The 21,525-nt window shown below is 44.1% G+C and overlaps 1 protein-coding gene across 3 annotated transcripts in view; it reads left to right on the plus strand.

Moving 5' to 3' along the window:
• The window catches only part of NCAPD3 (non-SMC condensin II complex subunit D3), a 71,841-nt gene that overhangs the window by 34,533 nt on the left and 15,783 nt on the right, over positions 1-21,525 (plus strand). For all 3 annotated transcript variants that reach the window (XM_058193993.1, XM_058193994.1, XM_058193995.1), the window contains 10 exons: positions 837-971; positions 3,066-3,286; positions 8,363-8,554; positions 10,164-10,261; positions 11,023-11,138; positions 12,680-12,787; positions 13,221-13,335; positions 13,451-13,558; positions 14,725-14,963; positions 17,197-17,276. In XM_058193993.1, the coding sequence (XP_058049976.1) occupies positions 837-971; positions 3,066-3,286; positions 8,363-8,554; positions 10,164-10,261; positions 11,023-11,138; positions 12,680-12,787; positions 13,221-13,335; positions 13,451-13,558; positions 14,725-14,963; positions 17,197-17,276 (1,412 nt within the window). The remainder of the gene's footprint in view (positions 1-836; positions 972-3,065; positions 3,287-8,362; positions 8,555-10,163; positions 10,262-11,022; positions 11,139-12,679; positions 12,788-13,220; positions 13,336-13,450; positions 13,559-14,724; positions 14,964-17,196; positions 17,277-21,525) is intronic.

Raw genomic sequence — 21,525 nt, forward strand, 5'->3', positions numbered from 1 at the left:
TGGAATAGAATAGAATAGAATAGAATAGAATAGAATAGAATAGAATAGTGAATGGAATAGAATAGAATAGAGTAGAATAGAATAGAATAGTGAATGGAATAGAATAGAATAGAATAGAATAGAATAGAATAGTGAATGGAATAGAATAGAATAGAATAGAATAGAATAGAATAGAATAGAATAGTGAATGGAATAGAAGAATATGGACTGGAATAGAATAGAATAGAATAGAATAGTGAATGGAATAGAATATGGAATAGAATAGAATAGAATAGAATAGAATAGTGAATGGAATGGAATGGAATAGAATAGAATAGAATAGAATAGAATAACAGAGTTGGAAGGGACCTTGGAGGTCTTCTAGTCCAACCCCCTGCTCAGATAGAAAATCCTACACCACTTCAGACAAATGGTTATCCAACATCTTCTTAAAAACTTCCAGTGTTGGAGCATTCACAACCTTTGGAGGCAAGTTGTTCCATTGATTAATTGTTCTGACTATCAGGATATTTCTCCTTAGTTCTAAGTTGCTTCTCTCCTTGATGAGTTTCCACCCGTTGCTTCTTGTCCTGCCCTCAGGTGCTTTGGAGAATAGCTTGACTCCCTCTTCTTTGGGGCAAACCCTGAGATATTGGAAGACTGCTATCATATCACCCCTCGTCCTCCTTTTCATAGCAGTTTGGTCTTTTGTGTCTCTTGCTCTGAGTTGAGTTCCAAGATCAGCTTTTTTCAACTCTTTGGATTTTTTATCGAAAATGGCTACAGCTGGGAAAAAACTTACCCTATTTATCTTTTTCCCATCCCCGCCTCTTTCCCCTCTGTTGTTTGATGTCCAGGTGTTGACCAGAATTTTGAAGCACACCGTGGTCCCGTGTACCTCAGAAGACCTGTCCACCATCCAGGATCGTTGTCGTGATCCGGCTATCTCCGTGAGGAAGTTAGCGCTGCAGTCTATTACGGAGCTCTTACAAGTAAAGTGGTAACTTTTGACCCCCTTCTTAGCCTTCCCTTCCCCCAAATCCTAGGAGATTATACTAAATCCTTGGAATTTGGGACCCAGGGCCCAAGGTATTTGACAGAGCCCCCTTTCCTAGCTGTTGTGGCCTGCCAGCGGATCTGGCAGCAGATTCGGATAGTGAGGAGGTTGGAGAGGAACATGGGGAAGTCCTAGAGTCTGGGAAAGCTCTGACGGGTGCTCTGCGTCTGAGGCAGAGAGGGGGCCAGGGCCGTATGCCAGTTATCTGCTGCCTTTGGAGTCAGACATCAGTGAGGCAGACAAACAGCTGGAGCCTGTTCCTGTTCTGTCTCCCCCCCAACCACAACCAAGAAGACACGCGAGCTGACTATATTTGCCAGCAATATATTCCTACGACAGATATCAGTTCTGGCAACGAACCTGTGATTGCCTGCCAAGTTCTCTTATCTCCTCAGAAGCCAGCGTAACTGCAGTTTGTTGCTGGAGCAACCAAGAGTTCAGAAATAAACAGAAATCCAGAAGCCAAATTCTTAGTCTCGAAATATTGCAGCCAAAGTTTCCAAGAGTCAGTTTTTGTCCGTCACAAGAAGCTATAGAGCAGCTCCTCCTGCTTTTATACCCTGTGGGGTGTGGCTCCGTGACTCAGCACTCTCTAGGCCTGCCCCACCCCTTCTTTTGTTCTTCCCGCCTCTCCTTTCTGCGATGCCTGAAATTTAACTAGGACTGATTGTCAGCAGCTGGGTCTTGAAATATTGCCTGGGAGGGGGAAGGTACGGGAGAAAGAGGCCTTGTCATCTCCTCCACCTGGCCTGCCTCTGAAACCTGGAGCGGAGCCAGAGAGGAATGTCTTGCAGAGGGATGCCCTGTCGGCTCTTCCCCCCTGAGTCACTCTCTTCCAAGAGGCCAGGCTTGGGAACCAAAGACAACAGTTCCCAGTGTGCGCATGTGCAGAGTTGTCAGATGAAGGGAACCGCTAAATAACAAGGGTCGACTTGGGAGTAAGGCCATAGGTGGCCCCTCCCAGAGGCAATAAAAGAGGAGCGAAAGGGGAGTGGCGTTTGCAGGAGACAATTAGTTCATTACTGAATTCTTACCAAGTATTATGGCGTCTGAAAGATATCGGCCTGGCCGCTCTCCAAGCCTGATCAAGGTCGGTAATTGTAAACTATCTTGAAAGACTGTGGGAGAGAAAAGACTTCGCTAGAGAGGAATTCACTATAAATTAAATAAAAGGGTTTTTTGTCCGGACGAGAACTCGGGAGTTGAAGTCCACAAGTCTTAAAGCTGCCAAGTTTGAAGACCTCTAATCTAGTCCAACCCTCTGCTCAAGGCAGGAGACCTTACACCATCCCGATCAAATATAAATTGAAGGAATGAATTGATCCGTTAATCCATACTATTGCTGACCTCTGCTTCTAACGGGTTCTGGATCCCTGGTCTAAGAAGATACACATCCTGCTTTCGTTTTTTTCTATAGGCTTTTGGTCTCATCCAACATGGCTGTCCAGAAGACTCTAGAAAGAGTGCACAGAAGAGCAACGAAAATGATTAGGGGGACTGGAGGCTAAAACATATGAAGAATGGTTGCAGGAACTGGGCATGGCTAGTCTAGTGAAGAGAAGGACCAGGGGAGACAGGATAGCGGGGTTCCAATATTTGAAAGGCTGCCACAGAAAGGAAAGGGTCAAACTATTCTAAAAGGCACCCGAAGGCCAGACAAGGAATAATGGATGGAAACTGAACAAGGAGAGATTCAACCTGGAAATAAGGAGAACTTTTCTGACAGTGAGAACAACCAACTAATGGAACAGAAGTTGCCTTCAGAAGTTGTGGGAACTTCGTCACTGGAGGCTTTCAAGAAGAGATTGGACTGCCGTTTGTCAGAAATGGTGTAGGGTCTCCTGCTTGGGCCGGGGGTGGGGGGTTGGACTAGATGACCTACAAGGTCTCTTCCAACTCTTGTTAAATCTCAGCACGAGTTGCCGTGTGCGAATAGGCAGGCAATATAAATTTCTGAGAATCAAAATAAAATAAACGCGATTGGGCCAGCCGAGCTTTCTAACCAACATGTCTCTTCTCCTTCTTACAGTCACAGCCGAAGAACCTTCTGATGCAGAAGGCCTGGCTCATGGGGGTCATCCCTGTTGTTATGGACTGCGAGACCTCTGTGCAGGAGAAGGTCCTGGAGTGCGTGGATCACCTCTTGCTCCAGCAAATAAAGCCCTGCCATAAATTCATGCTTCAAGACAAGGACCAAGTGCTGGCCTGGGATCTCCTTACGTTGCTCACAAAAGAGAGTCAAGAGCTGAGGTAGAGTTTCCTATGTCTGGCTGCGCCCCTAATCTGGCTCCCCTCTAATCTTTGTATTTGTTAGTTGCGAAGTCGTGTCCTACCCATCGCGACCCCATGGACAACATTCCTCCAGGCCTTCCTGTCCTCTACCATCCTCTGGAGTCCATTTAAACTCATGCCTACTGCTTCAGTGACTCCATCCAGCCACCTCGTTCTCTTCCATCCCGTTCTTCTTTTGCCCTCAACCATTCCCAGCATTAGGCTCTTCTCCAGTGAGTCCTTCCTTCTCATTAGGTCACCAAAGTATTTGAGTTTCATCTTCAGGATCTGGCCTTCTAAAGAGCAGTCAGGGTTGATCTCCTTTAGGACTGACTTGTTTGTTCGCCTTGCAGTCCGAGGGACTCGCAGGAGTCTTCTAATCTTAGGCACAATAATCTTAGGCACAATATTTCAAAGGTGATAGATAGATAGATAGATAGATAGATAGATAGATAGATAGATAGATAGATAGATAGATAGATAGATAGATAGATGATGGATGGACAGATGGAGAGAGAGAGAGACAGAGATAAGATGATGAATAGAGATAGATAGATAGATAGATAGATAGATAGATAGATAGATAGATAGATAGATAGATAGATAGACAGACAGACAGACAGACAGACAGACATTTCTCCTAGAAGCACGAAGCTGTAAACACCTAGCCTGAAGATGACGAATGGGATTTCATCGAAACGTTGCCAAGAACTCTGGGGCCTCTGGTGGCTCAGCAGACTAAGTCTGTCTGTTATTAACACAGCTGCTTGCAATTACTGCAAGTTCAAGTCCCACCAGGCCCAAGGTTGACTCAGCCTTCCATCCTTTATAAGGTAGGTAAAATGAGGACCCAGATTGTTGGGGGCAATAAAAGTTGACTTTGTATATAATATACAAATGGATGAAGACTATTGCTTAACACTGTGTAAGCCGCCCTGAGTCTTCGGAGAAGGGCGGGATATAAATTCAAATTTTTTAAAAAAAAGACACTTCTAATTTTACGTGGGAGAAAACCCGAATAACCAAAGACCTACATAGATAGATAGATAGATAGATAGATAGATAGATAGATAGATAGATAGATAGATATAGAGATAGAGATAGATAGATAGATAGATAGATAGATAGACAGACAGACAGACAGACAGACATTTCTCCTAGAAGCACGAAGCTGTAAACACCTAGCCTGAAGATGACGAATGGGATTTCATCGAAACGTTGCCAAGAACTCTGGGGCCTCTGGTGGCTCAGCAGACTAAGTCTGTCTGTTATTAACACAGCTGCTTGCAATTACTGCAAGTTCAAGTCCCACCAGGCCCAAGGTTGACTCAGCCTTCCATCCTTTATAAGGTAGGTAAAATGAGGACCCAGATTGTTGGGGGCAATAAAGTTGACTTTGTATATAATATACAAATGGATGAAGACTATTGCTTAACACTGTGTAAGCCGCCCTGAGTCTTCGAAGAAGAGGGGGATATAAATTCAAATTTTTTAAAAAAAAGACACTTCTAATTTTAGGTGGGAGAGAACCCGAATAACCAAAGACCTACATAGATAGATAGATAGATAGATAGATAGATAGATAGATAGATAGATAGATAGATAGATAGATAGATAGATAGATAGATAGATAGATAGATAGACAGACAGACAGACAGACAGACATTTCTCCTAGAAGCACGAAGCTGTAAACACCTAGCCTGAAGATGACGAATGGGATTTCATCGAAACGTTGCCAAGACCTCTGGGGCCTCTGGTGGCTCAGCAGACTAAGTCTGTCTGTTATTAACACAGCTGCTTGCAATTACTGCAAGTTCAAGTCCCACCAGGCCCAAGGTTGACTCAGCCTTCCATCCTTTATAAGGTAGGTAAAATGAGGACCCAGATTGTTGGGGGCAATAAAGTTGACTTTGTATATAATATACAAATGGATGAAGACTATTGCTTAACACTGTGTAAGCCGCCCTGAGTCTTCGGAGAAGGGCGGGATATAAATTCAAATTTTTAAAAAAAAAGACACTTCTAATTTTACGTGGGAGAAAACCCGAATAACCAAAGACCTACATAGATAGATAGATAGATAGATAGATAGATAGATAGATAGATAGATAGATAGATATAGAGATAGAGATAGATAGATAGATAGATAGATAGATAGATAGATAGACAGATAATAGAGATAGAGATAGATAGATAGATAGATAGATAGATAGATAGATAGATAGATAGATAGATAGATAGACATTTCTCCTAGAAGCACGAAGCTGTAAACACCTAGCCTGAAGATGACGAATGGGATTTCATCGAAACATTGCCAAGAACTCTGGGGCCTCTGGTGGCTCAGCAGACTAAGTCTGTCTGTTATTAACACAGCTGCTTGCAATTTCCTCAAGTTCTAGTCCCACCAGGCCCAAGGTTGACTCAGCCTTCCATCCTTTATAAGGTAGGTAAAATGAGGACCCAGATTGTTGGGGGCAATAAAGTTGACTTTGTATATAATATACAAATGGATGAAAACTATTGCTAACATAGTGTAAGCCGCCCTGAGTCTTCGGAGAAGGGCGGGATATAAATTCAAATTTAAAAAAAAAAAAGACACTTCTAATTTTACGTGGGAGAAAACCCGAGTAACCAAAGAACTACATAGATAGATAGATAGATAGATAGATAGATAGATAGATAGATAGATAGATAGATAGATTTTCTATTAAATACATTTCTTACTGTCCTTCCATTTTTGTGCAGACCCTTGTTTTTTTTAATCCACAGAAATGGCTAATATGCTAATTAGAAATTTTCCTCCCTCCTTCAGACAATATTCATCATTACTGAGCTCAGCTTGTTTCCCTGCCTACAACTCTGAGCATTTATTCCATAGTGTCTTTCTTCCTCCCTCCCTCTCTCCTTCTCTCCCTCTCTCTCTCTCTCTCTCTTTTCTTCAGATTTTACAGGAAGCAAAATAAGGGGTTGAGGTGCAGCTTCTGGAATGACAGGAACATATGCTGAATTAAAAACAGCATCTGTTTATTAGTTAACAGCATGTAACAGCTTCCGAAATAGAACATGTTGTGTTAGGATGGATGATACCATCAAACCATTCCTAATTTTGGCCTGCGGATGAGACACTTGGAATTTTTACATTGCCTGGGTGGTTTCTGAATCATTTCAGTATTTGTCGTCCTATTTTTGAGACAAGTATACGGGAGGAAGACAGGTTTTTGGCACCCAGGAATAACATTTTTGAAGTTTAAAGTGTCGTGGGTGACACACGAGAAAGATGAAGGAACTAAATCCAGATATTGCTTAGTCATTAAAAAAAAAAAAAAGTGTAGAAAACTTTGGACGTGCCAAAATTTAATTTCGGAGCCTCGGGTTTCCGGATCTGCTTTTGTGAATCTGATAAACGGTGTTGTGTCTGCACCTCCCGAGCCAGGCTCCCTGCCCGAAAGTGACTTGGAAAGTGAGGGGGAAGTGCCATCAGGACTTACCCCGGGAGCACCAGCTTCCCTGGCTCAGCTCCAGGAGCCAGAGACAGGCCAGGTGGAGGAGATAATGAGGCCTCCGTCCCCTGATTCTTTCCCTCCCCAGGCCACGCCTCTAAACCCAGCTGATGGCAATCAGGCCTGGCTGGACCCTAGGTTTCGTAGGCAGGAGAGGCGGGAACAACAGAAGCAGGGGTGGGGCAGACCTAGGAAGTGCTGAGTCATGGAGCCACACCCCACAGGATATAAAACCAGCGAGAGCTGCTATGCCTCTTCGTAGCAGGCAAAATCAACTGCTTAATTAACAGCTGAAGTACTGTTTGTTCCTGGGCGACTCATCGGCATCAAGGGAGATAATAGAGTCACTTGGCAGACGCTCGCTACTTTGCTGCCAGAGCTGATAGTGCCAGCTAATTAAGACATCGGTCGGACAGAGGCGAGGGGGGACAGAACAAACGGGTTGTATCAATGTTGCATATTACTTTGAAGGAGGCTCTGGTAATCTGTGTGTATGGAATGCACCTAGTTCTTTGCACCTTGGCCCATAGAGATTAAAAACAGCTCTTGCCTTTGTTGTAAGTTAAGTTAGGCTTCTGTAGTTTGTGAACCCGAAACTTTGGATAGCATGCATCAGCAATAGGCTTATATACCACTTTACAGCCCTCTCTAAGTGATTTACAGAGTCAGCATATTTGCCCCCCCCCCCTCCCCCAACAATCTGGGTCCTCATTTTACCGGCCTCGGAAGGATGGAAGCCTGAGTCAACCTTGACACAGGGGTGAAATGCTCCCGGTTCGGACCGGATCGGTTGATCCGGTAGCGATGGCGGTGGGCGGTTCGGAGAACCGGTAGCAAAAATCCCTGCCCCTGCCCCCCCCCATGCCCAGCTGAGTCGCGCAATCATCAGAGGTTTTTTTTTTTTTACTTTTAAAAGCATTTTTCTTCAGCTGAAAAAATGCTTTTAAAAGTTAAAAAAAAAAAAGCCTCTGATGATCGTGCGGCTCAGCTGGAATCATTACAGCCTTTTAAAAGCATTTTTTCTACAACCTCTTCGGCTGAAGAGGCTGTAAAAATGCTTTTAATAGGTTGTGACGATCAGGCAACTCAGCTGGGATCAGCTGAAGAGATGGTAGAAAAAATGCTTTTAAAAGTTTTTTGGTTTTTTTTTAAAGTTGGTCATGCCCACCCAGTCACATTAACCCCCCCCCAAGCCACGCCCACAGATCCGGTAGTAACAAATTTTACATTTCACCACCGCCTTGACTCCCATCAGATTCGAACGAAGATTGAGCTACAATACTACATTCTAACCACCGTGCCACCAGGACTCCTAGTTAGATTAATTACATCCATCCTACATTAGGTTTATTAAAATAAGCTAGCTTCATTAATCAACCTCTTTTCACGCATCTTAGTTAAAAGGTTGCAGTTTCTCTGGACAAAACGAACAGCAAGTTAATGGAGTTTGGCATTCTGGCAATGGTGAAATTCAGTGACCGTGGCATCCCCCGAATGCAAAAGGCCCTTATGATTGATTGTTCTCTCTCTCTCTCTCTCTCTCTCTCTCTCTCAGCCGCTATTTAAGCAAAGCTTTCCACATTTTGGCTCAGAAGAACAAATTCTCCTCTTCGTTCATTAACGGCGTCATCTCCCACACCGAAACCGAGCGTTCCGCAGCTGCTTGGATGTTATTGGCAAAAGTGGCTGGTTCCTCACCCAAGTTGGACTATTCCAAAATCACTGATGCCTGGGACAGCATCAGCAGGTGAGTGAAATCTCGCGCGAAAGCAGGAGCAAGCACATGGCTGGAGTTAAAATATAGAATAGAATAGAATAGAATATTTTTATTTATAGACTGCCCTTCTCCCGAAGGACTCAGGGCGGTGTACAGCCAAGAATAAAATACAGAAAGAAAACAACAATACAAAACTAAAAACAACCCTTAAAAAACCTATTTGATATGGCTACTTATAGATAAAATATTACCCTCTAAAATTTACAAAAAATTTAAAACCCATAAAATCAATTTGATAATTTAAAATTTAAGCGAGTCCAGCAAGACGAAATAAGTAGGTTTTAAGTTCGCGGCGGAAGGTCCTAAGGTCAGGTATTTGTCGGAGTCCAGGGGGAAGCTCGTTCCATAGGGTAGGAGCCCCCACAGAGAAGGCCCTCCCCCTGGGGGCCGCCAGCCGACATTGCTTGACTGACGGCACCCTGAGGAGCCCCTCTCTGTGAGAGCGCACCGGTCATTGGGAGATAGACGTTGGCAGTAGACGGTCCCGTAGGTATCCCTGTCCTAAGCCATGAAGCGCTTTAAAGATAGTAACTAACACCTTGAAGCGCACCTGGAAGACAACAGGCAGCCAGTGCAGTCTGCGCAGGATAGGTGTTACATGGCATGGTTATATGACAATCAGTGCTTCCTCTGATTTTGGCCTAACACCGAGGGCTCCAAACTTATCAACCCTGAAGCTGACCTGACCGAGGCCATTTTGAGGCTTTAGGGTTGCCACACTGGAGCTGAGGGATGGGGTGATGGTGGAAATAGAGATAGTTGGGGTATGTAGGCAAAGCAAAATAATTTCACCTGAGAACCAAGGACATTCCCACCGGTGGTCGGAGAGAGAAGTGAAGTTACCAGGCAACCAGACAGTACCTTTACTGGACCATGTGATTGATTGTTTGGGGAAGGGGGGAAACTTTTAATTAGGTGAAAACCGCGGGAACATTCAGAGTCGGTTTTCACCAGCCTGTGCCAATATGATATATCCAATAAAACTATTCTTGGAGGAATCTGCCTGCCACAGAGTTCTGGTTGCTATGGGTGTATTACTTGGAACCCTGACAGCAACTTTTAAGACTTATGAACTTTTTTAAAAATGTATTTACATTTATATCCCGTCCTTCTCCGAAGACTCAGGGCGGCTTACATTGTGTAAGGCAATAGTCTCATTCTATTTGTATATATTTACAAAGTCAACTTTTATTGCCCCCCCAACAATCTGGGTCCTCATTTTACTTACCTTATAAAGGATGGAAGGCTGAGTCAACCTTGGGCCTGGTGGGACTCGAGCCTGCAGTAATTGCAAGCAGCTGTCTTTAAAAACAGGCTGTCTTACAGCCTGAGCCACACCGCAGCACAACTTCAACTCCCAGAATTCCTCAGTCTGGCTGAAGAATTCTGGGAGTTGAAGTCCACAAGTCTTAAAGTTCCCAAGTTTGGGGACCCCTGGCCTAGCATGTTGACCCCAGGCATTGGTTTATGGCCCAGGGTCAAATGAGCCCTGGTACAAATGAGCCACGTGAATCTAGATGCTTTCAATCATGAGTGAGAAGTGGACTCATTGATCACTTCATTCTTCTCCATTTTCCAGACAGCCCGAAGCCAACCTGGAGACCATGGTGCACATCCTCAGTGTGATTGGAAATGTTGCCAGACACCTGCCTAACAGCATCCAGAGCAGGCTAATGAGTGAGAACTCACTAAATAGTCATTTGGGAGGGTACTTTTCTGAAAGCAACGGTCTATCTTATACATTCTTCTTTGTGGTGACACGGAAGGATTGTCTATGCCCCGCAACCAGTGAAGAAATGCTACCAGTTCGCACCGGTTCAGGAGAACTGATAGTGATAAAAACTACCGATTCAGGCGAACCGGTATTAAAAGAAAGCTAACGGTTCCTCTGAACCAGTATTTCCGACGGTCAGCTGTGCCGCGTGATTTAAAATTGCTACAGAGCAGGAAATCCTGCTTTCTAGTAAATAAATTGTACAGCACAGCTGATTCCCCCTCTCGCTGTTCTACTTTTTTTATTATTATTATTTGCATTTATATCCCGCCCTTCTCCGAAGACTCAGGGCGGCTTATACTATGTTAGCAATAGTCTTCATCCTATTTGTATATTTATATACAAAATCAACTTATTGCCCCAAACAATCTGGGTCCTCATTTTACCTACCTTATAAAGGATGGAAGGCTAAGTCAACCTTGGGCCTGGTGGGACTAGAACCTGCAGTAATTGCAAGCAGCTGCTGTTAATAACAGACTGCATTAGCAGTCTGAGCCGCAGAGGCCCCTTACTTACCTTGCCAAGCCTCCTTTTTCTGTCGTTTGGTGTGCACTGCACATGTTTGGCACACATGCGCAGCCAGTGAACCGGTGGCAAACCGGTTCAGATTTCACCACCGCCCGCAATGCCCATTTACTCTGGGGGGGTTGGCCTTCTTTTGCAGATGATCTCAAATGTTGGCTGCAAGACTTCCAGTGTCCTTTGGAGGCGATCAGCTCAGCTATCGAAACTCTGCAGAAACTTAGCCAGGCCGTCACAGATGCCCCAAAGGAGATGCAGGTGAGACTCGCCGAGTCTTCTTCAAAACTCTGGATTTTATGTCCCAAATGTGCCTTTTTTCAGGAGGCAACTGGACTTCGTTTTTTTTTTCTTTGAAGATGTTTCACTTCTCTTCCAAGAAGCATCTTCAGGATAGTGGGGAATGGAAGGATTTATACTCCTTGCAAACAGCTGGTCATTTGCATCCTTTAAGCAGGTCATTAAGGCCACCTGGAGGTTTATCTGTGTCGTCAGGGTCACCTGAGTGGTGCAAATGGGCGTGGAGCCTTCTTATAACTTTTGAAAGGACTGTGTTGTAGACTGGAGATAGATGATGTCGCATCCCTTCCCCTCTGTTGAGAGAAGGGGCTGTTCAATTTTGTCATAGATGGCCTCTTCGATAAACTTCCAGGTGGCCTCAACGACCCTCTAAAAGGATGCAAATGACCAGCTGTCTGCAAGGAGTATAAATCCTTCCATTCCCCCACTATCCAGTCAGAGCTGAAGAAGCTTCTTGGATGAGAAGCGAAACATCTTCAAGGAAAAACAGAAAGTCCAGCTATGGGACAACCATGACCTGGAGGACTGAGAATCTCTATAGACAACTAAGTACCAGGGGTGAAATCTAGTTACCTTCCTTACCGGTTTCGAAGTGCATTCGCCACGCGTGCATTTAAAGGTGTTGGTTACCACCTTTAAAGCGCTCCATGGCTTAGGACCGGGCTATCTACGAGACCGCCTTCTGCCGCCGACAGCCTCCCAACGACCTGTGCGCTCCCACAGAGCAGGCCTCCTCAGGGTGCCGTCGACCAAGCAATGTCGGTTGGCGACCCCCAGGGGGAGGGCCTTCTCTGTGGCAGCACCGGCCCTGTGGAACGAGCTGCCTCTGGGTTTTACGTCAACTCCCCGACCTCCGGGCCTTCGAGCGTGAACTGAAGACTCTACTATTTCATCGAGCGGGACTAGCCTAAGAAAATATGTTTGAAAGGAATATTTTAGTGTAATTTTAAATGGGTTTTAAATCGGTCTTTGACCGTTTTAAGTTGATTAGGCCATTAAATATTTGGTTTTAATTTGATTTTATATTGTTACTTATATCTGTTATTTTAATATGGCTGTAAACCGCCCTGAGTCCTTCGGGAAAAGGGCGGCATAAAAATTGAATTATAAATAAATAAATAAATAATTACATGCGTGCGCAGACCTGCGCATGCGCAAAACCTTTGCATGCGCAGAAGGTAAAAAACACATTACTTCCTGGTTAAAACCAGGAAGTAATGACGCTTGGGTGGGTGGGCGGAACTTCGCTCCACCATCGCTACCGGATCGCCAAACTACCGGCCACGATCGCTACCGGATCACGTGATCCGGTCCGATCCAGGAGCATTTCCAAGTACCTAAATGCTGATCCAGGTGGAGGTAGATCGCCCTAGGCTGGATAACTTAATCTTTCCATAGACACAGCCATCCTCCTAGCCACAAAGAAGTGGGATCCTGGGGAAGGTTGCTGTGTTAACTCGGCAAACATTTACTCAAATTCCACCCGTGTCATGTTTGGACAGGAGCTGCTGAACAACCTGTGTGGAGATCTTTTACCGACCTGTGAGCAATATATCTCAAAAATAGTCCTCCGAGAGTTTGGCACGGAAGAGCTGCAAGAGGACGTCTTGGTAAATAAAACCAGCGGGGTTGTGAGTGGTTGAACTCTGAATATCAAATTTTGGGGCTTAGCCAGCCCACCGGAGGAAGCCTTAATAAAAGATTTGTCAAGGCAACCCCTTCTCTCCATTAACTAGACTTTCAAGGAATCATCATCATTTAACAACCCCATAATCCCTTGCGGGGCGGACTCTGGGCAACTGAATAGAGCTAGCAAGAGTGTTTACTGGCCAGATGCCTTTCCTGTCGCCAATGCGGAGTTTTGTTCAGCAGATAGATTCTCCTTATGCCTCTCTACCTAGGGTCGAACTCACAGCCTCCTGATTGTTGAAGCGAGAGCTCCACCTCTTAAGCCACCGCACCACTCTTAGACTTTCACCTAATAGTATTTTAATACCAATTTAAGATTCTCTTCCCAGTTTATGGCTTTGTTTCACTTGGCAGGTGAGGCACCTCTTCACCTTGGGTGAGATTGCGCAGCTCTGTCCAGCCAAAGTGAACAGACGCGTCTTCATGTTGATCCAATCCCTCTTGGCTAGTCCTGACAACATGGAACAGTGTAAGCTCTTTCTCCTCCTTTGGATGACCATCTGGCAGAGGGCGTGGCCTGCCTCCTATCCCAAAAGTCCTTTCTTTATTTGTGTGTGTGTGTGTGTGTGTGTGTTGTTTTCTAGTGTCCAGCCCTGCGGAGAATGAGGACCTCCCAGCATCTCAACCGTTGTCGCAATTCCGAGGGTCCGTGATGCCTTCTACTGTCAGAGCCCATGCATTTATTACTCTGGGTAGGAGTAATGGATTCGCCTAGGGATTTTTTGGGGGGAGAGAGGGGAGAAGGCTTGCCATATGCCCTCTTTTCTTTTCTTTAGAATCCACTGATATCGCGTGTTTGCATATCTTAAAATTGTATCCTCTGTGTTTCCAAATGAAGACAATAGACAGCAAGACAATCGGAATGAATATTCTGTTTTTGGTCTCGTCTCGTATCCTCCCTTCCCTACCCTCTTCTCCTCTCTTCTCTTCTCTTCTCTTCTCTTCTCTTCTCCTCTCCTCTCCTCTCCTCTCCTCTCCTCTCCTTTCTTCTCCTCTTTCCTCCCTTCCCTTCCCTTCCCTTTCCTTCCCTCTTCTCTTCTCTCTCCTCTCCTCCCTTCCCTCTTCTCCTCTTCTCTTTTCTTCTCTCTCTCCTCTCCTCTCCTCTCCTCTCCTCTTTCCTCTCCTCCCTTCCTTCCCTTTCCTTCCCTCTTTCTTCTCTCTCTCCTCTCCTCTCCTCCCTTCCCTTTCCTTCCCTCTTTTCTTCTCTTCTCCCTTCCTTCCCTCTTCTCTTCTCCTCTCCTCTCCTCTTTCCTCTCCTCCCTTCCCTTCCCTTTCCTTTCCTTCCCTCTTCTCTTCTCTCTCCTCTCCTCCCTTCCCTCTTCTCTTCTCCTCTCCTCTCCTCTTTCCTCTCCTCCCTTCCCTTTCCTTCCCTCTTCTCCTCTCCTCTCCTCTTTCCTCCCCTCCCTTCCCTTTCCTTCCCTCTTTTCTTCTCCTCTTTCCTCTCCTCCCTTCCCTTCCCTTCCCTTCCCTTCCCTCTTTTCTTCTCTTCTCTCTCCTCCTTTCCCTTCCCTTCCCTCTTCTCTTCTCTTCTTTTTAAGGGAGCCTAGGTCAGAACACCCTAAAGGTTTACTCTCCCAGTAGCAAGGTCTTGCCAAAGGCAGTCCAAGGCAAATATTCCATGACATTTCAAAATCCAGTGATACGAAGTGGTTTAGGAGAGAATGAGCGGCCCAAGAGCCACTAATCAAACTTAACGTAGCCTTAAGAATCAAACTGGACTCCTGACGGCTGAGATCGGTTCCAAGGTTCTCCTTTTCCACTCTCCCATTTCAGCTTTGTCTCTCCTCTGGTTTTCTCTCCTTAACCATTTCCAGACCTCAGGCCTTTCTTTTCCTTTTGCTGCTCTCCTTTGTGACAGGAAAGCTATGCCTGCAGCACGAGGACCTGGCGAAGAACTGCATCGCGGCCTTGGCTCGCGAGCTGGAGGTGTCCAAGGACGTGGCCATCCGCAACAATGTGGTGATTGTGATGTGCGACCTCTGCATCCGCTACACCACCATGGTGGACAGATATATTCCCAACATTGCCATCTGCCTGAAGGATCCGGAACCATTCATACGGAAACAGACGCTCATCCTCCTTACGAATCTCTTGCAGGTGAGGGAAAAGCACAAAGCCGAAATTTAAGCTTCTTCGTTGTCTACTCAGCGTGCTCAGCTTTCAGGAAAACGTAGCACAGGGTGTTGAATTGTTGTGACCTAGGCCCAAGTAGTTATTACCAGACGCAATCAGTCCTAAACAAACATATTTTATTAGAGCAGCTGAGAATTACTTCATTCTGAGCTTAGTCCAAATGAATTCCAAAACAAAATCCTTCAGAAAAAGTCCTTCGGCTTTTTCACAAACCTTTGTCTTCTTTGGCACCCTGCCAAAAGCTTTTCTTGACAGGAACCCCACAAAGTTCAGAAGCAGGAGATAAGAAACAATTGCAACGTTGCTTTCCCACAAAAAACCCAAGAGCCGTTGCTGCTTTTTTAAGCCTTATGGGAGGGGCCAATCATCTCCTGGCCTTACTCCCAAGACGTCCTTTTTGCTTTAGCTGCTCTTGCCTTCTGGCAGCTCTTCACATGTGTGCATCAAGAACAGGCTCCTCCTGTTCCTCTGCCTCTCTGCTGTCCGCCTTCGGAGGCTCCAGAGTCCACGCATCACTGCCAGATGGCCCATCTCTGCCTCTGATGCAGAGCCTTCTTCCGGGCCTTCCCCTGACTCATTGTCCTCCCCAGTCTCCTCACTGTCCAATTCCACTGCCAGCTCCGCAGGCTGCTGGCGGACCACAACACGAATTTATATTTTGTTGTTTTTAGTTGCGAAGTCATGTCCTACCCATTGCGACTCTATGGACAATGTTCCTCCAGGCCTTCCTGTCATCTGCCATCACCCGGAGTCCATTTGAGCTCACGCCTACTGCTTCAGTGACTCCATCCAGCCACCTCGTTCTCTGCCATCCCGTTCTTTTGCCCTCAATCGTTCCCAGCATTCGGTTCTTCTCCAGTGAGTCCTTCCTTCTCATTAGGTGGCCAAAGTATTTGAGTTTCCTCTTCTGGATCTGGCCTTCTAAAGAGCAGTCAGGGTTGATTTCCTCTACAACTGACCGGTTGGATCGCCTTGCAGTCCAGAGACTCACAGGAGTCTTCTCCAGCACCAGAGTTCAAAGGCCTCAATTCTTTGGTGCTCTGCCCTTCTTATGGTCCAACTTTCACAGCCATACATTGCAACTGGGAAAACCAGAGCCTTGGCTATATACACTTTTGTTGGCAGGGTGATGTCTCAGGGTGATGTCTAGTATGCTGTCTAGATTTGCCATAGCTTTCCTCCCCAGGAGCAAGTGTCTTTTAATTTCTTGGCTGCAGTCCCCATCTGCGGTGATCTTGGTGCCCAGGAAAATAAAATCAGTCACTTCTTTCATTTCTTCCCCATCTATTTACCAGGAATTGAGAAGCCGGATACAATGATCTTAGTTTTCCTAATGTTGAGTTTCAAGCCAACTTTTGCACTCTCCTTCTTCACCCTCATCAGACAGCTCTTTAGTTCCTCTTCGCTTTCTGCCATTAGAGTGGTATCATCTGAATATCTGCGGTTGTTGATATTTCTCCTGGCAATCTTAATTCCAACTGGCGATTCATCTAGCCCTGCCTTTCTCATGCTGTGCTCTGCATATAAGTTAAATAGGCAGGGCGACAGTTTACAGCCTTGCCGAATTTATATTTACCGGCAAAGAAATAAAGGGAGACTAATATGTTGTTGTAAATGTTGTACCTTGATGAACGTATCTTTTCTTTTATGTACACTGAGAGCATATGCACCAAGACAAATTCCTTGTGTGTCCAATCACACTTGGCCAATAAAATTCTATTCTATTCTGTTCTATAGATCTATTTCAAGCTATTTAGCTCTCATCATGCCCTTCTGGGATTTGAACCCAGACTACTTACATATTAGGTAGATGTATTAACCTCTAAGCCGTGGGTTCTCGTCGCTTTGTCGGCTATACCAGGGGAGAGATTAAGCGTTTTTTTATCAGGTCTACCCAAATATGGGACGGAGGATACTGCTTTCGCCTTTCAGCCCCAATCACAAGGTGCTACATTTTCATTAGGAACAAAAACCTGGAATTCACCTTTCCTGGTATGGACTCAGGACGATCGTTGTGCAGTTAATTCAAAGATGCCCTCTTTGAAAGGCTAAAAAGAACTTCCGAAACAGGAAAGATTGCAGGGGTTTGGGGAAATGTTTGCGGCTTTGAGCAAATGTAGATATATATTTTAGGGAAGATGGTATCCACCTTTTCTATCCGAAGGGCTAATGGTTCTGCCGTTTTGGTTTTGATTAGGAAGAATTTGTGAAATGGAAAGGCTGTCTCTTCTTCAGGTTCGTCAGCGTTTTGGTGGATCCCAATCCAGAAATTGCCAGGTAAGGAAGATCTTTCGGAAGTTGGTAGGCTTCGAAACTTGGTGGTGTCTCCTTTCCTTTTGAAAATCTGGCAGAAGGTTCCAGCTAAGCCTTTTGTCCTTCAGGCAGTTTTTTAGAAATATAGATCTTCATTCTCTCTCTCTCTCTCTCTCTCTCTCTCTCTCTCTCTCTCTCTCTCTCTCTCCTTCCTTCTTTCTTTATTTTCTTTCCTTCCTTCCTTTCTTCCTTCTTTCTTTCTTTCTTTCTTTCTTTCTTTCTTTCTTTCTTTCTTTCTTTCTTTCTTTCTTTCTTTCTTTCTTTCTTTCTTTCTTTCTTTCTTTCTTTTGCCTTTAATTCTTTTAAGCCCTGCATGCATTAGGGTACTAGAGAAAGCATACGTTCTTTTATTAAATCAAATATCTATTACAGTCAAACCAGATAACTCTCCTTCCTTCCTTCTTTCTTTTTCTTCTTTCTTTCTTTCCTCCCTCCCTTCCATCTTTCTCTCTTTCTTTCTTTCTTTTTTTCTTTCTTTCTTTTGCCTTTAATTCTTTTAAGCCCTGCATGCATTAGGGTACTAGAGAAAGCATACATTCTTTTATTAAATCAAATATTTATTACAGTCAAACCAGATAACTCTCCTTCCTTCCTTCCTTCCTTCCTTCCTCCCTCCCTCCCTCCCTCCCTCCCTCTCCTCTCCCGCATCATCTCCTCTCGTCTCCTTTCCTCTCCCGCATCCTACCCTTGCCTAGCCTAGCCTAGCCTATCCTATCCTGCATCCTCTCCTCTCCTCTCCTCTCCTCTCCTCTCCTCTCCTCTCCTCTCCACTCCACTCCACTCCACTCCACCAAGAATTCTTAAGCCCTCTTCTCTAGAGTGATTAGTGAGACTGGGAACATCTTTTAAGAAACAAACCATTTTTAATAACGATGACGATACAGGGAGCCAACTAACTTTTGCTTTCTCCACAGTGTCTGAATTTAGGGCTGTTTCGTCCCATATCTTTCCAGCAGGGGGAAGTACAGTGCTATATCGTTTGCCTTCGCTTGGCTGAAATCTAGTTTAGATTGGTGGTGTTTGCTTAAAAAGCAGGAGGCGTTGATACCCGCTGCTTTATTTATGCTCGGGATCGTTCTTTAAACAAATACTAGGCAACTGTACTTGTGGGGCTTTTCAGTCCATTGTGTAAACTTGCATTAAAGTACAGTAAAAAAAAATAAAAAATAACAATGGTTCCGGAGTCTATGCTGGAGTCTATGTACAGAAAGAGGAGGATAAGGCATTTTCCACCATGGCACGCGCCACTATTTTTAAAGGCATACCCAAGTATGGAGAACAGTTGCAGGAATTGGTCTAGTCTAGTGAAGAGAAGGAGGGGAGACATGTTAACAGTCTTTCAATATTTGAGGGGCTGCCACAGAGAGGAGGGGGTCAAGCTGCTTTCCAAGGCACCCAAAGGCCAGACAAGGAACAATGGATGGAAACTGATCAAGGAGAGATTCAACCTGGAAATAAGGAGGAATTTTCTGACAGCGAGAACAATCAACCCATGGAACAGAAGTTGCCTTCAGAAGTTGTGGGAGCTTCATCACTGGAGGCTTTCAAGAAGAGACTGGACTGCCATCTGTCAGAAACGGTGTAGGGTCTTCTGCTTCGGCAGTGGGTTGGACTCGATGACCTACAAGGTCCCTTCCAACTCTGTTAATCTGTAAACTGTAACGTCAACAGGGGAAAACCAGTTTCACTTCACTGTGTGACTAGCGTAACAAAACGCAGCGAATCACTTTCAGTCGTTGCAAGGAAGGCCGTAAAATGGGGCAAAGCTCACTTTAACAAACGTCTCACTTAGTGACAGAAATGCGGGGCTCAATTGTGGTCATAAGTTGAGGGCTGCCTGTATGAACCTTTCGCCCAATGGGATTTAATTTTCCAACTTCCATACTTAGTTTTGTGTTCCGTCTTGCAGATTCACCCTCCTCACTTCAAAAGTCTTGTTTATATACAGTAATGGCCAAAGTTGTGGAAACCTTTTGGGAAAAGTGTATTTTTGAGTTTTGATGGCTAATAACACCACTTTTTTTTTTTTTTTTTTTGGTGAGTTTCAAGATAATCCTCTTTCACTGCTAGAAGGCCTGGGAATAGCCCAGACCTTCACCCAATTGAAAATCTATGGAGCCGCCTAAAGAAATCTTATTAGTCAGAAGCGGCCCAGCAATAAAACCCACTTAATAGAAGCAATCAAACTTGAGTTTCACATTATAACAGCTGCAGAAGTAAAAGACTTGGTTCACTCCATGGGAAGACATTGTAAGAATAGAATAGAATAGAATAGAATAGAATAGAATAGAATAGAATAGAATAGAATAGAATAGAATAGAATAGAATAGAATTTTTTATTGGCCAAGTGTGGATACACAAGGAATTTGTCTTGGTGCATATGCTCTCAGTGTACATAAAAGAAAAGATACTTTCATCAAGGTACAACACTTACAACACTTAATGATGGTCATAGGATACAAATTTAACACTTAATGATACAACACTTAATGATAATCATAGGGTACAAATAAGCAATCAGGAAACAATATCAATAAAAATCATAAGGATTGCCAACAACAAAGTTATAGTCATGCAGTCATAAGTGGAAGGAGATGGGTGATGGGAACGATGAGAAGATTAATAGTGCAGATTTAGTAAATAGTTCGACAGTGTTGAGGGAATTATTTGTTTAGCAGAGGGATGGCCTTCGGGAAAAAACTGTTCTTGTGTCTAGTTGTTCTGATGTGCAGTGCTCTATAGCGTCGTTTTGAGGGTGGGAGTTGAAGCAGTTTATGTCCAGGATGTGAGGGATCTGTAAATATTTTCACAGCCCTCTTCTTGATTCATGCAGTCATGAAGGCTGTCATTCATGCTAAAGGTTACCCAACAAAGTATTAACTGACATGATGATAATTTTTGTATATCTCATTTTTTGTATGGTGATAATTTCTGTATACCTAATTTTTTCTACGTGTTTCACTTTTCTTCTTCATAGTGTAACGGCTATTCTAATAGCAAATCCTTCTAAAAGTTATCGCATGACATTCTTGATTAAATTATCTTTTCATTGATATATAATTTTATGGTACTACTCCCCCAAAAAAGTGGTGTTATGAGCTAGTTTTAGAAAATACACTTTTCCCAAAAGGTTTCCACAATTTTGGCCGCTACTGTAATTAAGTTTAGTCTGTAGCCATGAACATCTCCTCTGAGGAACTATATGTAAAAACTACCCAGCTGAGAATGGGAATATTTTTCAATAAAAGTCTACATATTGGGCTGGGAACAGGGGGGGGGGAAATATTCATTTTCTTTCTTTTTTAAAAAAAACACCCTAAATATTGAGGTTCTAAGATCAGACTCAAAGCAAGTAGACTCATTCTTAATAAGATTTAGTTATCGTGAGTGACTAGTTAATTACCTCAAACATTGTAATTACTGACAGTGTTTACTGTTCTATGGAGTTATTTCTCCCTTTAATTATGCCGGATTATAATTAGAAGGAAAATTGTAGGATGAGCCCTGAAAGCTTTTGCTAAAGAGTTCAGGATAAGGGAAGGGCACCGAAACAGTCTGCCTGGTTTTTAAGAACATTTTAAGCAAGGCGATCCACTGGAGGAGATTTTCTGAACTGGGAGAGGAGAGACCTTGGGTTTAAACACAGCTCTGGTTTGTGGTTTCTTCGGTGTCACTCCACTGGGTGCCATTCCCCCCTCCCCACATTAGCATTATGCCAGCATCCTTAATGTAGAGAATGGTCTGCGACTCTTGGTTGATACTTCATGGGGAAAATTAAGCGGCTGCTACTCTTGCAGACCATGTTAAAAAATAATAACAATCAGGATTTCACATCCAAAGGTCCGATAATAATGGATTCCCTGAGTGATATCCCATATGATGGAGCAAACTTGGGCACTGAAGCAGAATTAGGATAGGATAGGATAGGATAGAATAGAATAGAATAGAATAGAATAGAATAGATATTGGAATGAAGAATAGAATAGAATAGAATAGAATAGAATAGAATAGAATAGAATAAATATTGGAATGAAGAATAGAATAGAACAGAACAGAATAGAATAAGAATAGCAGACCATGTTAAAAATAATAACAATCAGGATTTCACATCCAAAGGTCCAGTAATAACGGATTCCCTGAGTGATATCCCATATCCCATATGGTTCAGATGGAGCAAACTTGGGCACTGAAGCAGAATTAGGATAGGATAGAA

The sequence above is a fragment of the Ahaetulla prasina genome, chromosome 9 (assembly GCF_028640845.1).
Source record: "Ahaetulla prasina isolate Xishuangbanna chromosome 9, ASM2864084v1, whole genome shotgun sequence".
Lineage (NCBI taxonomy): Eukaryota > Metazoa > Chordata > Lepidosauria > Squamata > Colubridae > Ahaetulla > Ahaetulla prasina.